General features: G+C 41.6%; 1 protein-coding gene across 1 annotated transcript in view; it reads right to left on the bottom strand.

Moving 5' to 3' along the window:
• LOC144766734 (protein-glutamine gamma-glutamyltransferase E-like) overlaps positions 1-17,962 on the bottom strand; it is a 33,184-nt gene extending 15,222 nt beyond the window's left edge. The window contains exon 1 of the mRNA XM_078650486.1: positions 17,899-17,962. Coding sequence (XP_078506612.1) covers positions 17,899-17,914 — 16 coding nt within the window. The 5' untranslated portion in view covers positions 17,915-17,962. The remainder of the gene's footprint in view (positions 1-17,898) is intronic.
• Positions 17,963-20,364: the final 2,402 nt, after the last annotated feature.

Raw genomic sequence — 20,364 nt, 5'->3', positions numbered from 1 at the left:
GCGGGGTGAGCCCTGCCAGGAATCCGTACAACACTGCAAGGAGCTTGTTAGTATGAAATGAGGGAGGGCAAAAAAATACAAAAGCAGAAGCCCAACCCAGTGCTTAATTTGTAAAAAAAAAAAGTAAGTGGCAGGCTTCTCGTCAGGGTGTAAATGCAGCTTGAACCACACATTGCCCCTGCTATGCTGCCAACGATAGTACAACACAACCACTAACCATTAGACTCTTACACGTCTATTTCGACTAGTCCTGGCCCACAATTCTATAACAAAGGCTTGGGCAGCAGGTAGCAGTCATTTTTGATGTGCATTGAATTAATAACTAACTATGGTTGTGATTATCTCTAAATTAGCCAGACAGTGCCACTTTGTGGCACACTGTCACAAGCACGGTGCCAGTCCTGAACATCAGAAACCACGGGCTCAAATTAAGCACTGGTCCAACCACTCATGCAGTGAGGGGAAGCTCCCCTGCACCTCGATGTTACAGGGAAACAAAATCAAGATAAATGAGATTTGAGAACATGCACAAAAAAGAAGTGTAACTAAACATTCAACTCACTGACAGGCTTAAATTAAAAACGAAATAATTCAAATACATAGAAGGACATAAGGGGCAAGGTACCCACGATACAAAGCAGTCAATAGTACCTGAAATGTTAAGCAGGTGTTCTTCCTCGCAGACTTCCAGCCCCCCACAATGAGTTATGACTTTCAAAGCCTTAAGTTCCCCTCAATCAGTCGCCTTACTATTCACTAACAATAGCCTCCCAGATCAATTTCTGCAGAGCCCGCCAGCGATGCTGCCACCCAGGAGCTGCACTTGGTTTGCCATGATGACAAACTTGTCACTTACTACTAATATCCTTAGACTCTTCCAATGTTTAATTGATGTAACTTCAGATGCCAGCCACTCCCCTGAGTCTGAGAGTTCTGAATTTACAAGAGACCACACACTACATTTTAAAAACATTTCTTAAACCTGCTTTCAAATTTGAGCATCTGCTCTCTAAACGACCTTACTGCTAGAGACTTCAATGTCCTTTTCAACATACGAAAACTAAATGTATGTGGTCCATCGAAATCTTTGACCCCCTTCAGTCACATTACCTGAAAATATTTCCTTGACCTCAACACCACCCATGGAAATAACCTGATTTACAAGACCCCAGAATAACCTCTTCGTTCTTCAATAACATTGCTTCTGCCTTCTCAAAAAAGTGCTCCTACGTAACTACGCAAGTTGCTGCACAACCCAAACAGTAGATGTTTGGGATGGCCCCAATGATGAAGCATGTCACCTAGGGGCAACCCTTGGTGAGTGAGGGGACTCAAGAAAATAATTTTCTTTTCCCAAGACAGGGGTGTGTTTCACTCATTAAGGGAACCCCCATTCTCCTGGCTACGTTCGTTGATCCGCCACGCACGGATTTTTGTTACACTACATATACTCAGGAGGGTAAATCTAGCCTTAACCTCCTTCTCCCCCTATTTTTGTTTGTGATCTCAGTATCAATCATAACACAATGTCTCTAATTTCCAGTTTGGATCCCCATGACAATACCTATCACATACCTGGCTTAATCTCTCAGCAGAAGCTTTCACTGACTTCTTCAAGTACTCTTAGAAAAGGGAATTATTTCCATTATCATGCAGACCAAAGTTTAGGAGCATCTGATGCTTTCTACCATTATGTTTAACAGGTTGTAGTAGTGTGCCATAACACTTGTCGCTTGCAATTGCCAACAAAACCCTTTACTAGAAGATTGTCTTTAATTAATATTGTGTCCTAAAATATTGTTTACAAAAACATCCACCCACTTGAATTAATAGCAGACAATCTATACCAAATGGGCCATATGTTTGCAAAATATATTTAGAACCCAATATGTATTTCAGACAATAGTTCTACATATCATATTCAGACATGTAACCAAGTTGGGTTGACTTTATGTCTCTTCAAGCAAAAATCAAGAGGCTGAGTTTCAATTAACTTGAAGGGGAAGGGAAAGTTGAAATCAGGCAGTGGTCAGAACCTTTTGGTCAGACAGTAATTTCTTAAGGCGAGGCATTTTGATGATTTGTTTCAAGAGGTGTCTGATAACTTCAAGGTGAAAGGAGACTTTAACTGTGAGGGTAGGATCCACTGTAGCATGACCAAGAAGTAGTTCATGGACATGGATGAGCAGGGGTCTACAGGCAGTTTATGTGCTTCAATTTCTTAGCCAACCTGGGAATCACCTCCATGTTTTGTAGACAGAGTGTGGATACTGAGGATTAAAGTTGAAGTGAGAAAAGAGGTTCTTACAGTGTTAATGGCTTTAAAGGGTGTCAAGGTTGGTCAGCTCCCGATACTGAAAATCTTCCATGCTTGGTCAGGATGCCCTTAGTGAGGTATGCCCTTTTGGCTCTCTTAACCTCTTTGTTAGATTGCGTTCCATTTACATGTTGCAAATAATATCTTACAGCAACTGAAAGTCCTCAAGCTGGAATTTTAACAGCATGCCCTGTGGTGTTGCCTCTGCATGACGTTGAGCAACAGGTCTCGGAAGAAGGCCATTGACTTTTTGAGGCATGCGTTTATGGGGGAATATAGCATGCTACTACGCATACTATGACATCTCATTCTTTTACAACAAGGTTGTTACAATGACCGCGTTTTTAGAACGCAATGCCATTACAATGCAAGTCATTAAATCGACTTGCAGTAGATGGCACTCTAACATTAGGAATAGTATAATTTACTATTCCAACTCCAGCCTACGCAACAATAGGGAAGGTGTTGGAATAGTAAGTTATACTATTCCTTATATTAGTGCGCCATCTACTGCAATGCGATGTAATGACTTGCGTTGTAATGGCATTGTATTCTAACAATGCAGTCGTTGTAACAACCGCGTTGTAAATGAACTACGATGCGATGACTGCATTGTAAATGCTATCATCAGCTTGGGGACAGATAAATGTGTAGGATAGCTTGAGAGCAATAGTTTTCCCATACTTCAGAGCACTGGCTAAACAAAGATGCACTGTGCTGCTAACTACCCTACAATGCATAAGTCCAATCTGAAAATATGGGACATACAATATGAGCTGTCTTCACCAATACCAAACTTCTGTAATTTATTTGTTGATTTTATTTTATCATTTTGCCTCCATAAAAAAGAAGCATGTAGTTTTTTGCCTGAGCTTGTAGGAGTTTTTCTGTTAGTAGGTAAAACCTTCCTCTCATAACAGCACTAATTATGACATAATTTATGTTAAAGCTTCAAATTAGAAAGTGGTCCTCCATTGTGTGAATAGATGTTTGACCAGGTAATATACCGCCTTGTATAGAAGGCATCAAGTAAAAGTTTATATCCTTCGATTGGACTTGTTCTGGCATCTTTTTGTTCGGGCCTAAAGGCAGTATGGCTGTCTGCCATTCCTAAGGAATCAAGAACAAATATTAATACAGAAAATGAATGATAACCATACCTCACTGTGCCTGCCACATAGTTCCGGAGCCGAAGGTGGAGGTGGCCAAAAGTCGCTTTCTGCCAGGCTTTCCATGTCAGAAAGTCCATCATGGAAAGCCTGTCAGAAACCGACATCATAATCCAAACGGCAGAAACACCGTCCCTAACGGATTATGTGGCATTTCCGACTGGCTGATGGACTCCTTGAGCCCATTGGAAGCCAGTGGGATTGACCGGCTGGTTTGGACTCCGACTGAAATACGGCAGTTGGACTTCAAACCAAGGAGGTAGGCTGGTAAGCCTCAGACGGGCATTTGGGTGCTTACCGACCTAATCAGGCCCCATGTGGCATGACGATCAGCGACATCTCCAGGACCTGTGGAAATCTGTCCAAAATATATTTTGGGGCTCCCTGCATCAAGAAACGTAGAATTTGTGACCTCCTTTCCGGTCATTCATGCCCTTGTGCATATTGAACACAATAACTACCAAAAGTTGACTTTATCTGCCGTCTACCTACTCATTAGGGCCAAAAGAAAGCTTGAACAAACATTGCTAAAGACAGTTCCTTTTTTAATTTTGATGTAGATATTTTTACTTGCAACTTGCAGCATATTTTTATGTGGAATTCAGTGTCTAGCCAGCTTGATAGTCCCATCGTATGAAAAACACACTAAGGGGAAATGGTTAGATGTCTAGTGGACTAGTGCATAATATTAAAGTATGCATATGAACATTGTAGCTTTAGATACTGAGTATTTGTAGCTACAACTACATCCTCCTTCACTACTGATGTTCTTGCTACAAAAGTGAAATTCAACGCACTGATTTGAGGTTTTTCTTTCTTCCATTAGTAAAACAATTGAATAACTTTCTCTTGATTTCTTCCCCTGCCATTTCCGTCTTCTCTTTATATGTGCTCATTTCTTTGTGTAGACAGTTACCTGACACTCTGCTGAGTATTAGGACTGGGCAGGATAAAAGAGGACACACGAGATGGCGAGATACGTGTGTGGAACAGTATAGCAAGTGACATGAAGTAGAGGAAGAAGGGTTACAGAGAGAAAATATGTGAAATGATATGTGTGGTAGGGAGAGAAGTTAAGTAAATAAAGAAAGGTGAGGTAGCCGAAATGGGCTGTGGAAGGAAAAGTGGAAGCTGAGACACATACTTGAAATAGAGAAAGAGAGGTGAGGTTTATACAGAGGTGGTGAGTTGTGAGATTGAAAAAGAGGAAAAGATGATGAGGGAGAGAGATCTATAAAGAACGAGGTTGAGAGAGATAATTGTGGTGTAGGGGTGAATGACAGAGAGATTAAGATAGGTTTAGAGTGACAAAGATATAGATGATAGAGAAAAAAGGGAGCCATAAAGAAATAGAGGTATCCAAAAAGAAGTTCGATATTCATTGAGGGAAAGGAATGGAAACTGAGGAAAAAAAGAGAACAAGGAGGTGGAGAGGTGAGTGAAGTAGTGACCGAATGGTGAGATAAATTGAGAGGTTAGTTAGTCAGTGAGAAAGCAGGGGATTTACAGGCACATGCATCAACCATGTTTGCGAGGGCAAATGGTGCAAGTCTCAAAAATCGTCATTTGCGCCAGCAAAAAGGCCATTTGCGATGCATCAGGGTTCAAGGCACTCGCAATTTGAGAATTCAGAATTAATTGTGATTTCTCAACTTTCTTTTGCATTTGCGATTCCTTAAATGCAATGCAAGATCCACTTTAGAATAGCAATTTCGCTACTAGTGGGGCGCAAATTACCATCAAGATGAACTTGATGGTAATTTTCAAAAACTTTGAAAAATTCACTAAAGTGCATTTTACAAAGTTGTAGGTTATACACACAGGCCCTTGGGGCATGTGTGTGTGCAACATGTGTGCACCGAGCAATTTCAGGGGTGCAACACGGTGTCCTTTTGACAGCCTTGCACCCTTGAAATTGCATGCGCAATTTGCGAGTACCTATTGGTACTTTCAAATTGTGCATGCAATCTCCCATTCATTCCCATGGGCCGGGAGGTCCTTAGGAATGAATGGGAAGGCATTCCTTAATTGCGACTCGCAATTTGCGAGTCACAATTAAGGAATGTCTGGGAATCGCTAATTTTACAGTGATTCCTACATGTATAGGCTTTTGCAATTCCTTAATTGCGATTCCTTTATAATCACAATTAAGGAATCGTAAAAGCCTACATTGATGCATGTACCTGATAGAGAGGTAAGACAGTGCGGGAGCTGTCAGGTAACTAGATAGAGCTAGAGAGGTATGGGGGAGTGGTGTAGTAGAGAAAGGGCTGAAAGAGAATATAGAGAGGTAAGGTAGTAGAGATTTGACGAGAGAGAGATGAGGCAAGGATAGAGAAGATGGTTTAGAAGGTGGAGTCGAGATACAGGGAGGTCAAATGGAACAACTGTACTGAGATACAGAGAGAAATGATATACAGGCTTCAGGTAGAGAGTAACAGATATAGATATATCCACAGAGAGTAATAGAATGAGGCAGAGAGAGATGAAGTCAAGAGAGGTATATTAAGACAGATGTGAGGGAGATAAAGATGAGATAGAGCGATCTGAAATAGAGAGGGATCATGAAGGTACATGGAGAAATAGAGTTAGAGGTTAGGAGAGATGACTAAAGGTAGAGGGGAGGTGAAGTATGGAGAGAGAAATGACAGAAAGAGTATTCTTTAATTTAAATAAGACCAACTGCCAGAGTATGCAAGAGTTTAGGCTGGGCAAGTCAAGCATGCACACTAAGGGGCAGGTTTATATTTAGCGCAACACAGGACAAAGTTGCTGCACTGAGGTTTGCAAGAGGTGAAAGCAGAGCAGTGCCATATGTATTATTATTGATGCTGCTGATGCTCATTACCCTTAACTAGCGCTTAAACTTTGCACCATGGTGCCAAGGTGTGTGCTTTCTAGCATTGGAGTGTACCTGAAGCATACCTTTCCAATCCATAATCCTATGCCAAGACAAATTCTTAAACATTCCATACTTTTCAATGTGTTATACAAAGCAGCCCGCTTGCAATGTTATGCCTACTTCAAGGAGGCATTATTTTTTTTACACAAAGGCCAGTCTGGCTATTTTAGTAGCTTGCATTTAGCATCAGAAACTATAAATGCTTGCTTTAATTTGCCCAAGTTACACTCAAGTAATAAAGTGGCACAAAGCGCTATTACCGCTCTGCTGAGATCAGTGCACTATTACAGCTGTGGATTGTAAAAACTCTTGCAAGCATTTACAGCACTTTGCTTCAGTTTGCATTTCTTTGCTCTGGTGCATACTCTTAGTAAATGGGCCCCTAAATTTCTGTTATACATGCTTGGCTATGGTGACTCTTGGAAGGAGCGGGCTCTGGGCAATGGCCCACTTTGCCTTAATACGTTTCTGAAGGATATGAGTCCACCTCTCGAGATAGCTTGTTTTATGAAAATTCAGCGTTCTAGCTGTTCGCTACACCGCAGTCTCAGGTTGTGAGTAAATGGCTGAAATGATTGGGCTCAGGAAATAGACTGATCACTTGAATTCAGTGAAGACTCATGAGGATCAGACAAGAACCTTCCACCTTGAGCCACCTTCGGTTTCTGCACTCTAGTTCCTGGCAACAGAGAACATGACTACTCATTCACCCCATTCACTCTGGACCCTTCACAACCTCACAGGGCCCCTCTCTTCTTAGGAGAGTCGTTCTTCCAGGGCAACAGTCTTTCACTGGCAAACTCTAGTAAATGCACTTCGCTTGTGGTGGGCATCTTAAAATTGGAAGGGTAATGTACAGATAATGTCAGAGAGTTTTCCGCCATTTCCAGTTGAGGGGACAGCATCTTAGAGATGGCTTAGACCCCATATTGTACTCCACACAGATATTCAGCCATGTATATCCACAAGCAACCTGGTTGAGAACAATCCCTTAAACACTTGGGGCCAGATGTAGGTAGGGCAATACCGGTCGGAAACGCCCGAAAATACCGATTTTCGGCCGTTTCCGACCGGTATTTTGACATTGACATGTAGGGGTGTTTAAAACATACATATTCGGTAATTTTACCGAATCGGTAATTTTACCGAATAAGTAAAATTACAGAACCTGTAAAGTTACCGAATTTGTGAATTTTACCGTTTCGGTAAATTTAGTGAGCGGTAAAATTACCGAATATGTATTTTCAAATGTAGGTAGCACTGTTAACAGTGCTACAGGGCTTTTAGGATTCGGTATTTACCATGTAATACTATTACATGGTAATTAACGAATGCCTGTGTACATGCACATCTGTGCATGTACACCGGTGCCATGTGGCACACAGACATGCCCTAAGGGCATGTATGTGTGTCACATGGCACACAAGCCTGAAACAGGGGTGCAACAGGGTGTCAAAGTGACACCCTGTTCCCCCTGTCAATTCGGTAATTTTACCGATTCGGTAATTACCGAATCGGTATTTGCTATTGATTCCTATGGGCTTCAAGGCCCATAGGAATCAATGGCAAATACCGATTCGGTATTTACCGAATCGGTAAATACCGAATCCTACCGAATCGGTAAAAATTACCGATTTTTTATCTACATCTAATTTACCGATTCATAAATACCGAATCAGTAAAATTCAGTATTTATGAATCAGTAAATTAGATTTACCTACATCTGGCCCTAAATGCAGTTATTCTGAGTCATTCTTTTGTGTTTAATGTACAGGAACTACTACTCAGAGTGTTGTGGCAGTACATAGAGGCAAGGTGGCACTGGCAGAGGCTGCAGATAATAGTACAACATGAGGGTTTCTGCTTGATTATTTAGCTGCATGCACACTAAGGGGCAGATTACGATGCGGCCTGTAAAAGCTCCGACCAAGTGTTGCATCGTAATGCTCTGTCGGTTTACTTTCCAACTGCCTAATTAAGATATAGGAGGTTGGAAAGTAAACTGGTGGGTCTATCCATCTGGCTTCTGTCTGACATTTATTGATTTTTCTTTATTATACTGTATTAGTTTTATGAACATGTTTAGTTTCTTTATTCCTCAATGTCTCCTTTGAATAATTTGTTCTTGCCCGATGGTCCCTTAGCGATCCTCCATAATAGAAATCATTCAATGACAAATATTTCTAAGGGTAAAAAAAGGGTACCTTATGCTCTCATTCATTTACTTTTAATACTATTCCTGGGAAATAGTTTTGCAGGGGATTGGCAATGATTTAAGTCTTAGCCACAGTTTGACAGAAGAATTTCCTACACATTTTCCTGGCATTTTAGTCACGAGAAATTCCTGGATAATCCATTCTGTTACCCTTGTTTAGAGATGTTTCGAAACAAAATATTGTGATGACCAGTTAAGTGCTGTAAAATGCACCATTTGGCTAAATCGTTCCAAAGAACTGGGGAACCTCTAACTACTCCATTAGAAATGTCCCTGGCAATATTCATTCTCAGCTAGGTGCTCTAAAATGTAATTATTTGGGATTGTCTTTTGTTCAAATAACCTGGAAGAGAGGTAAAAATTAGGGGTGGGCATAAAAACCAGATTTCTGTGTAGCGTGATCATGCAGAAACACACACACATTCTGCGAGATTATGTAGAATTATGCAAGAAGAGACATTTGAATTTACTATGATTTTCTTCCTCCAAAACTGCCCCCGGGTGCTCAAAATGGACATGAGGATGCAGTTTGCAATAAATGCAACAGAACAAGAATAGCAGTGCGGGCAGCTGCTTGCACTCGCTAATGTACATGTGGGGTAGGACTTCAACCCAATTTACTCCTAGGATTAAGTGCTAATTTCTCAGTGCAGAATGTGCCCTTGCATCCAAAATGGATGTGAGGATACACTTTGTGCCAATAAAATAGAACTAAATGCACCAAACATAAACAGCAGTGCGAGCAGCCACCTGTGCTCTCTCAATGTGCTCTTGCAGTAGCAGTACGATTTATTCCCCCCCAAATTACTCTTAATTTCTCAAGCGGGAATAATTCAGTTATTTTGTGTAAACCTACGTCAAAGAGTAGTGTGGAATTACTGAAATTATAGTGATGTAATTTAAATTTCGCCCAGGCCTAGTACAAATCCCATGTTAGGAGTATGTCAAAATTTACAGACTCCTAAAATGGGATTCCAAAAGGTTACTGATTCACAGTTTGAAAGGAGCGTATTTTGGGTATCTGTTCCAAATTATGTAGTACTTTATGTATCAGTGGTTTACAATTTGAATCCATATTTTGCAAATATCTAATAGTACATGGTTGTTGGACCTGGCCCGCTCTGCGGGGTCACCCCCAAACGTTTTACCTTTACTCTCCACTTTTTTGCTGGATACATTTTTGTTGTTCTTAGGCCTCTGTGGAGTTTACAGCTACTAACCAGTGCTAAAGTACTTGTGCTCACTCCGCTAAACCTGATTTTATGTGCTTACACATGATTGTCTTATTTAATTTACCTATAAGTCCCTCGTAGAGTGGTATACCAAATACACAGGCCCTGTAAATTAAATGCTACTAGTGGGCCTCCAATACTTATTGTGGAACCCACTTAAGTAGCGCTGAATGCAGTCTTAAACTGCCAATTGGACTTGGCATTATAACCCCCATTGCCATTGTTTAAAATCCCCTTTCATTGCAAGTATGTCACCCTACAGTATGCCCTAGGTAGCCCATAGGGAAGGGTGCATTGTGATAAAAGTTAGACATGTGCTTTTAAGTTTAAGTTATATATGTCCTTGTGGTGAAAAAATCCTAACTTCACTTTTCACTACTGTGAGGCCTACCTGTTCCATAGATCACAGAGGGTTGCTTTATTACATTTAATAGGTGCTGTTTTTTTATTGGGACCAGTTAGCAAGGTCATGTTTGTTACCTAATAAATTGTAATGAAAGATCTTCTTTAATGGTAAAGTTGGATTTTTAATTACAATTTCGAAAACACCACTTTTAAAAAGTTTGCATTGTCATACCCTTTTATGCCTGTAGGCTATCTTGGGTTACATGACGGGTGTAACTGTCAGTTGGACTTTGCAAATTCCTCCCAGTCTGTCACAAGTGAGGGATTAGGTGTGCCTGAATGGGTCATCTTCTGGCAGCATGGGGAGGGGCATTGCACAGCCCCACTTGCAACTAAATAGGCTGTGCTCTGCCGTCATCACAAAAATTAATTATTACCTCCACATTGTCACTGCAGCGAGCTTGGAGCCAGTAAAGGGGAGTCAGGAAATTTCATGCACTTCAAAGAAGCTTCTCCCACCTTCCAGTGGATGGGCACCATGTTAAAAAATAGGACTTTCAGATACACTCTTAAGTTAACTCCTGGACCTCAGGAAGGACTCTGAGAGTACTGCCTGCTGCTGTGACCTGCTGTGCACTATACAAGACTGCTTTGCTGTTCCTGGTAGCAGTGACGGCTTGAATAGGTAACGCTCTGGGACAGCGAGGCAGGACAGGGTGGGGGGCAGTAGGGTTTGACATACAACAGGAAAGATTGAAGTAAACAAATAAAAATATAAAACCCCTTACGTTGTGCTCCCCACATCGCTGAGTTGGTGATGTGGCGAACGCAAGGTGAGTGGTTTTATTTATTTATTTACTTTAATCTTTCCTGACATATGTCAAACTCTACTACACTCCACCCTGCCCTGCCCTGCCTCACTGCCACGCAGCATTACCTGTGTGAGCTGCCACTGCCTGGAAGTACTGCTTTGCTACCTGGAGTCTCCCTTGAACCTTCGGAGTCCAGCCCTGCTGTTAAGCCCTGCATAATCTTCTAAACCCAGGACTCCCAGAGTGATTCCAAGGGCTGGTTTGCTCGTCTCCTGTTCAGAGCCACTGGGAAACAAAAGGATCCCACCACCTTCAACCCGCACCTGGGCCTAGCTTGAGTGAGTCCTGACCACCCATTCTCACCCACCACAAGTGGTATCCCACCAGTCCTGGACCCTTGGTTGTCATGCTAAAAGTGCCCAGTTGTGAGGACTTAAAAAGTATTTTTGCCCAAAAACTACTCTGATAACCAGGAGGAGACCGGGACCAACCTGCTCACCTACCCACCTGAGATGCATCGCTGATCAGATTGGCTTTACAGATTCTTCCACTACTTTTTACTCCACAACAGCAAATCCTTTAAAGCTATCTTTCACATTAGGAGTATCCGAGCTCTGGAACTGTCTTCGGCTACAGGCCTTTCTCTCATAAAAACAACTAAGTCTGAACTCAGAAATCTTCACCATAGCTTTGACCCAAGGCTCCACTGTGATAACTTGCCCTCCCCAGACAATTCCTGCAGCCTTGCCCCACTGAACTTTACCTTCTCAGAACACTTTTTCTCAAAATGTATTTTAAATGCAATGGTAAGAGCAGACAAGGCCCAATCTACTTGTAACCAAACCACCTTCATCGCGGTTGGACATATTTTTCAACTGTGACCCGGTCTTGTGTGACTGGCTGTCTGGGGTTGGCGCTTTGAGTGTTTAGGCTCTAGTTTTCACTAGAAACTTTAAAAACTCATAACTCCAGTTCTACTAATAGGATTTCTATATTTTTCGCATCAAATAATCGATTAAAAATATACTCAATATTTTTTATATTAGTATGGTGTTTTTCTTGTGTTGTATTCTCACTTTATCACTGTTGGTGTGCTGCATACTGTATACATTTCCTTTAAGTTACGCCAGACTGCTTTAAATGCCAAAATACCCAGAATTAAGCACAGATTAATTTAGTGACTGTTTGTGGTTCACCCTGCAAACGACTGTGGCTGTTGCTTTATCAAGGCTCACATCCCAGTCAACCAGCAACGCAAGTTCTCGCAGTTGGCCATTTCGCAAAATATGTTTCTGATCACAAAAGATTGCTTGCAAATTACAACCACCTTTTGCGGCCAGGGTCTTAGCATATACGGCCCATTATTTTTAACATCAGAACTTTCCTGGATTATTCATGTAAAATAAAAAAATACTGGAATTCATGGATTCATGAATTCATGAATCCATTATTTTAAACATCAGTACTTTCCTGGATTATTCATGTAAAATAAAACAAATACTGGAATTCATGAATTCATGAATTTATGGATTCCAGATGTACACAGCTTGAAACAGTAAAATTGCATGTCAACATTGATTGAGTTAAAGTGGATTGTGTTTGGCATTCATTGGCTCTCTTCCTATCACAAATAAAAGCCTTTTCACATTTGAAATCCTATTTAAGTGAATTAGAGTGTTAGGCTCAGGGAGATAAAGGCAACCCCCTTGATGTGCGCTCTGACTGAGCTCCCATAAGGCTCACCCCATAGGAAAGAACCATTAAAAGAGTTCAGTATTATTCTATGGGAAATGCAAATAAATACGACAAGATTAATGTCCCATATGCTAATCTTGGACCATTGAACCCTCTGTAGCTGTGAGTGAACAGTGTATGGTATAAGCTAATGCTTCATTCCGCTGAAACTGTTAACCAGACTAAACAATCTTCTGGCTTTCTCAGTCCTCTAGAAGAGAGCTTATTTTCTGCAAGTTAATGAGCAATGCTACTTTGAAGTTAGGCCATCTAATTGTTAGGCCTGGCTCCTCAGCTTGAGAATCTTTTTTTAGGTGCCACAGTGTATGCCCACAATTCTAACCTCATGTCAACATGAATAGTTCAGCTCTAGCTGGGGCTATGGATGCATTCCAGGTAGCCGTCTCTGTCTGAGTACATTCTCCATCCTCAAACCATAAGATAGAAGTTCCAAAGGGGCAAACACGCTTCCCTAGCAGGTCCTGGCACCACTTTAGCCCTGTATGGGTGCAGGAGACTGGTGCCACCATGTCCTAGAGAAATATGTTTGAGCAGGCAGCCAGGTATATTTCAGTGCAGCAGCAGAGAAATATGCTTCCCTGTTGGTTCTTAAGGTGGGTTATCTAGGGGTGGTTGAATTGTTAAACCAGTCGTTGGTAGTAAAATCTTTGAAAATGCAAGAGAATCCCACTCCCAGTTTTGCAGAAGGTGATCTAGTTTCTGTTCTGGGTGTCGTGTTTTGGTAACCTAACTGTTACAAAATTGCTTGCACTCAAATTCAAATGCCCGATTCCTGTCTCACTTTAGGGTTGCCACATTTCCTAGAGGAAAATACTGGCCGGTTGTTGACATTTTAAGATTCAGCAAAGGCCTGGATATGATACTTAAACAGAACCTTATATACAATCATTTGTAATCATGTTTATCAGCAGCTTTCTGTCTTTGTTTAATTTAATTATTAGTCAAGAATCATGAAGGCAGCTCTAGAACACATTTTAAAATGTATTCACTGTTTAAATGATGTAGGTCTAAGGGGAACAAATACCTGCTGTGATATCAAAATACTTGTCATACTGGCAAAAACACGTCATCCACGTGACAACCCTACTTGAGCATAGCTCTCTACCATCTCCCATTTTTATTCACAGCACTACATAGGAACAGAGTTGGGCTAGATTACAGGGCAAGCTGGCAGTGCCAGAAGGGCTGGTGTGAGAGATCACTGTAGAGGCCGGTTTTGGATGTTTGTGGGCCTTTTTTATGGTCAGGTGGGCTGGTTGTTACTTTTGATTTCTCTGATATTACCGCAAACTTTGCCTGCAGCTAGAAAAAATGTATGCAGTCTACTACTATACCTTGCCAACACTGATACAATATCTCCTTACCAGTTCAAAACTGGACCTATTTGCAAATCGAACCACATTTTTAGCAATCTGATTCGCTAATGGGGGCCACTCGTATTTTGATGCCCGGACCTATTTGCTGTCCCTGTCTGACCCTGCAAAGGGTCTCTCCTGTTCTGTGCTCACACTTAACACACTGCCTTGTGTAGAAGAAGGATCAACTGGATCTCCTGGATCCGTTCTACAGCAAATCTAGTCAAACACAGATGTCTTTAGCTCCCTAGAGTTTCTCAACTTCTATTTTGTATAGAGCCAAAAGAAGTTCGAAAACTTTTCGGGTTCAGTCTGCAAACTTTTTTGACGTTGCAGACTTTTGCCCTTTGCTAAGATTCATGATTTACCTTAATTTTCTCATATACAAAGTTTTTTTTAAACTTAGCGAGAACATTTTCATTCGGGTAACAATCTACCAGGTCAAAACGACCAGCAAAACTGAAGTGGTTTTATCATTTCTTATTGGTAAAATGTACGCAGTCATTTTGTCTACATGGTTACATTAATTTTCTCTCTGCATATTGGCTTTGCGCTGTGGTATGTCCGACATACATTTTTGTGTGTTGCATAAGCACTGCTAGTGCTCCCGTCCTGTGCCTGCAGCAGCCTCAGCTGGGTCCAAGGCCGGACTGACTGTCAGCCGGCATTTCCCTGGTAAGCTGGAGCCTTTGGAGGCTATATTTAAGGGGGAGGGGACACTGCAGGTGCTTATTTCACTATCTACAGTTCCCCCAGCCAATTACTGCTGACAGGGGATGGGGGGGGGGGGGGGGGGGAGGAGGGGGAGAAAGAGAGAGAGAGAGCTAGCTAGCTGGTTGGAACTTTTTTGCCTTGGCTGCTATCCATGCCACAGACAGGCAGGCCGCCATAATGGGGCAAGGTCAGTTTACTAACGTCCTTGAGGAGTTGGTCCTCTTCTGTCCCGCACCCCCTCCAGTCCTCACTGCCTCATTGTAGGAGCCACCAATGAAAAGGGCGCAGCGTTACGCAGCCACTAAAAGTGGCCATGCGGGGCCCCCATTCGAAATTACCACGTAAACTGGAAAATCCAGGCCTGATTCCTCTTTTAATTCTTTATTTCACCCAGTATTTCCCCCGGAAACTGCACCTTCCCTTAGCAGGTGGAATCTGCCAGTGAAAAATCAGGAACTGAAGTTACTGGGGAACTTGTGATTACTAGGGGGCATTGGTTCCTGCTATTGGCCCCAGTTGAATTAAAAGGGCACGCATAATGTGGCCTTAGAGTAATATATTCTTAACTCGTATAACATTGTTTTACATTTGACTATGTGCATTTGGGATCTCACCCGTCAGACATGGTACAACAGCTCATTAAAGCAGGTTCATTCATGTCAAGAGTAACAAATGCCATCCACACTACACAGAGCCCGCACTCACAGGACAAATCAGATAGAAACTTTAAAGCCATTTTGCACTTAAAGTCATACTTACAGAATGGAAGACCTTTCAAAATCCATCTTACCACACCTGGTGGGCTTGGGTTTCATTTCTCCGTGGGGCTTATACGTCACTCTTAGGGAACCATTATGTTCCACTAATCTCTAGTAGGGTTTGGCAGTCCTTTGATAATTACATGGTACAAGGCTCTCAGGGCACACTGACCCTTTCCAATATTGGCTGTAAGGAATCATGCTTGAGTCATGTGACAAAGCAATACCAAAGGGGATGATGGACGGAGTGTTGAACAATGCAAGCACTCACCCCCAGTCAACTGATCTCGTTTAATCCATCATCATTCTTTAGCTCAATCCACCACCCCAGTTCAGACATGGCCATATGCAGATCAGTCTGACCCTGTGCCTCATGGGAACAGTCCAATCCAAACTGCCAAAGCCATGTCTTCCCTGGACCGGAAACAAGCATCCTGGGACAGGTTTCTGGCTAATCAGTCGTCATCAGCCAGGCTAGCTTGAATCCAGTGGCAAAGTGAGCAAGGGACCCACGTCTGGGCATACCCTGCCAATTTAGGGCGAACAAAGCAATACCAAAGGGGATGATGGACGGAGTGTTGAACAATGCAAGCACTCAACCTCAGTCATCTGATCTGGGTGTAATCCATCATCATTCTTTAGCTTACTCCGCCACCCCAGTTCAGACATGGCAATATGCAGATCATTCTGACCCTGTGCCTCATGGGAACAGTCCAACCCGAACTGCCATGTGACAGGCATCCTGGCCTATTCCTCAACACTCTTCCTTCCCCTTCCCCCCCTTTTTTTTCTATGTACCATAGGCGATACAAATACTGTCAATTTACTTGGTACTGCTCTACACTATACTTAGTCTTACTGGTAATACGGCTATTTTTTTTGCTCTTAAATCACATTTTTTCTAATTCGTAATATTGCGGACACTTCCCTCTGCGCTGTCCTCGCTCATCTGTCTAACTTCTCTGACTCTGCTGTACCAATTTGCTCAGTGTAATGAACTGTGGGGTAGATGTATCAAGATTCCATTTTGCGATTTCTAAATAGCAATTTTTAAGGAATCGCTATTTAGAAATCGCAAAATGGAATGTATGTTGAAAATCGCTATTTTTTAGCGATTTCTTAATCTTCCTTATTTGCGAATTCGCAATTAAGGAATAATTTCCCATGCATTCCTATGGGCCAGGAGGCCCATTGGAATGATTGTGAAATATTTCTTAATTTGCGAATCGCAATTTGCGAATTCGCAAATTGAGAATAATTTCAAGGGTGCAGGGGTGTCTCAAAGACACCCTGCTGCACCCCTGAAATTTACATGTGTGTGCATATGGCGCACATACATGCCCTATGGGCATGTATGTGCGTCACATGCCACCTTCACAAATGCCAAATAGGGCATTTTTAAATCAAATCGCAAATTACCACCAACTACAAATTGGTGGTAATTTGCGATTTCTTAACCCGAATTCGCAATTTCTAAATCCCACATACATCGCATTTAAGGAATCGCAAATTTTGCGATTCCTTATTTTGCGATTTTTTGATACATTTCAAAAAATGCAAAAAAGCCTTTTGCGATTCGCAAAGGGCGAAATTCGCAGAATTTCGGTCTTTGTGAATCACAAAAGGCTTGATACATCTACCCCTGTATTTTTATGTGCATATTGTATTGCCTGGATTTTGCTTGTATCTCATGTATTCCTGTATTTGTTATCCTTTTTCAATTTTAACTATAAAAAATACTTGAACTAAAAAATAGGCATTTTGAAAGTCACCACAAATTCGAAAACACACTGCTATGTCATACGCATGCAGGCACAAAATGTCAGTAAGGAAACATAGTAGCATAGTTCCTGGACAATAAATTTCACTTAGTTGTGAGGACACGCCCTTCAGCAGCTGGACTGCTGTTCAGGCAGGGCATCGACACACATGTGGCTAGCATGTGGTAGTAAATGCATTCAAGGTGCGAAACCTAAAAAGGCAAGTTGTCATTTTAGCAAAGCTTCTGGGTCACTTTCGACAAGGTAACCGTTTTATTTGATCTTGTCATGAAATACCTCCTTTGGTGATATTATTTCGGTTTCTTTACATCATTATCAATTCAAAAAAGGAATTGCAGAAAACATTGCATTTCTGTATAACATTATTTGCAGAGTCATCAATGGTCCTCATTAGAAATTAATAATTTGCCTGCTGACAGAATATATGTTTCCTATTAATTACATGTGACATTGAATAGTGCAGAAGTGTATACGATACATTGATCCCAAGAGAGCCATTAAAAAAAGTAAACTTAGGGTCTGCAATATATACTTCTTCCTTACCTCCTTTGCGTGCCATGGTTGCTTTGCACTCTTTGCTGTCAAGTTCACTGACTGTATTTGCGACTGCGGGGCTGCAAGTGAAGCAGATTTTAGTGGAGTGGCTTATATCACCACAGCCGGGCACTTCCTCTAATTTAATCAAGCACATGCAAATGAGCGGGGTGAGGGGTGGGGTGGAGGGCATTCTATATCCTGTCCAGTTTCTTTTTTTTCTGAGATCTCCACAGAAACGCGCTCAAATATGAACACACTCATGTGCAAAATTGGTCTCTTGCCGAATTTTATTTAAAATTAAAAAGACGTGGTACAGTACAGTACATCGAGCAAAATGATCGTCCAAAGAAAATTAAAAATATAACCCCACACATTCTATTAAAAATATTTGTGGAATAAATATTTGTATAGTAAATAACCAGTAATTAACGAGTGATGCTATTGTCTAACAATTGATATTCATTCATTAGGGTACCTGTGGGATTCCTGTTCTTGGCTTGCACACACATACGTCAGCGGCGACTCGAGGGCTTTAGGGAGTGAACCTATTGAATGAACTGAGGTTCACTATCGAGTGTCCTACCTTCTAAAAAAAAGGCAAAATCTGTGCGTTTTTTATGTGTAAAGGAATGTCTCATTATGTGCAAACTGAAACTGACACTAGGCTCTGATTATAAGTCAGTCTGACCAGGAGGATCCCCTCATGGAAATCTACACTGCTTGATCACAACTAGGGCTCCCAGTTTTATGGTATTTATTTTTTCGACATTTCTGTCTGTATTTCTGTTTGGGTATTTTTCCACATTTATTTAACTGATAAATTTATACTCACATTTGAATGTCCAAACGGTTTCAGCTGTATACAGTGCAATAGCGTTATCTGAAAACACTTGCATTGTACAATAGCATACATAACTGTTGATCTGCACGTAATTAAGCTTAATTAGGAAATCTACTGTCTCTATTTAATCTCACCTGTCTCTCTGTCTGTACGCCTACTGACCTGGCTCTCATGATCGACAGTAGAAAAAAACATCCAAATAAGGCCCTTTTTCTGTATTTTTCTGTATATAAAGATAAAAACAGACAGGGAAATAAATAGTGTTCTGTCTGTAAAAATCAATAAAAATGGAAAACTGGGACTCCTAATCACAACTGACCTGGTATTCCCACGCCAGTTTTTCCAATATTATACGACTAACAATTCAAGCTGGTAAAAACGCAAGAAGGTTTGGTTGTTACGACAGCCAAGTCTTTACTGACCCCCGACTTACTTCTATAGCAAGAAGAGAGCACTCAATGCACTACCATGCCTGAACTAATCTCCCTGTTCTTCCCTTCTTTCCCTACCCTTTCCTTTACCTCCACCCTGCATGCCCTGCATACATTTACCACCTGTTTAAATCAAATGGTAAATGTATGAGCCAGAAAACGGGAAAGTCTGTGGAATAGCGGACACAAATTTGTTGGTGAACAGTTATTTCCCAGTCTGAGGTTTTTAACTCATGATAGGGCTAAAAGTGTTTCGGAGATGCACTGGAACTACTAACGGTTGTGCAGATTCTCATTTGCACCTGGCATAGGTGACCCTTGCTCTATGTCCTTTGCAGAGATGACAAAGATTGGACGACCACCTATTCTGAATACCTTTTTGCCCGACTGACAGGCACTGAGAGAAACTCGTACTGCCTTCAGCCACAACTCAAATGTGCACACTGATAAACACCTGGATGGGACTCAATTCAAATTATGCACTAGACAAGAGTAATATGCTGCCCGTAAAAACAAGCATTTGCAATGCAATGGGTCTCGCATTTGTGTGAGTTAGAGCTATTGGCGTTGTAAATGACAATGGGGGATATTCTCAAGAATGTGTGATAATTATCGCAAAATTATCTTAATGCAGCTCTGCACATCGCAGTCTATCGTGGGGAAATAACACTGTGTTAACGTTGTATTCTCAACACAGCGGTACCATGCGATAGTCTCACGATAACGTGTCAAATGACAGTTAAAATTAACGCGATGCCTAAAAAATATGAAACACAAACGCAAAAAAAACTTCGGTGTCCCAAATTGCAATACAAAAATCAGCAATGACCAGCGATAGGTCTGCAATTCCTACGCGTCATGCGGGAAAATGCATTATAAAAGCAGAGAAAAAAAACATTATAAAAAATGTAACTGCGTAGTACCATGGACGCACACAGACCGAGTGCAGAGGACAACGCGAACCCCACAAGGCCCACAGACGACCAGCAAGGAACCTGTGTGTCGGGGAAGTCCAAGGAGAAGAGGAAGACATGGTTCAGTCTGCAGGAAAACAGGATCATCATTACGGAGATGATAGAACACTACCAACAACTGTTCATCACCTCCAAGGTGTCATTGGCAAGAAAGACGCAAATATGGCAGACCATCTTGGACTATATGAATGCAGTTGCAGCATTGAGGAGGACAGCGGAAGAGGTC

The sequence above is a fragment of the Lissotriton helveticus genome, chromosome 7 (assembly GCF_964261635.1).
Source record: "Lissotriton helveticus chromosome 7, aLisHel1.1, whole genome shotgun sequence".
Lineage (NCBI taxonomy): Eukaryota > Metazoa > Chordata > Amphibia > Caudata > Salamandridae > Lissotriton > Lissotriton helveticus.
Note: the sequence above shows the minus strand (reverse complement) of the source record. Positions and strands in the feature narration are given on the sequence as shown.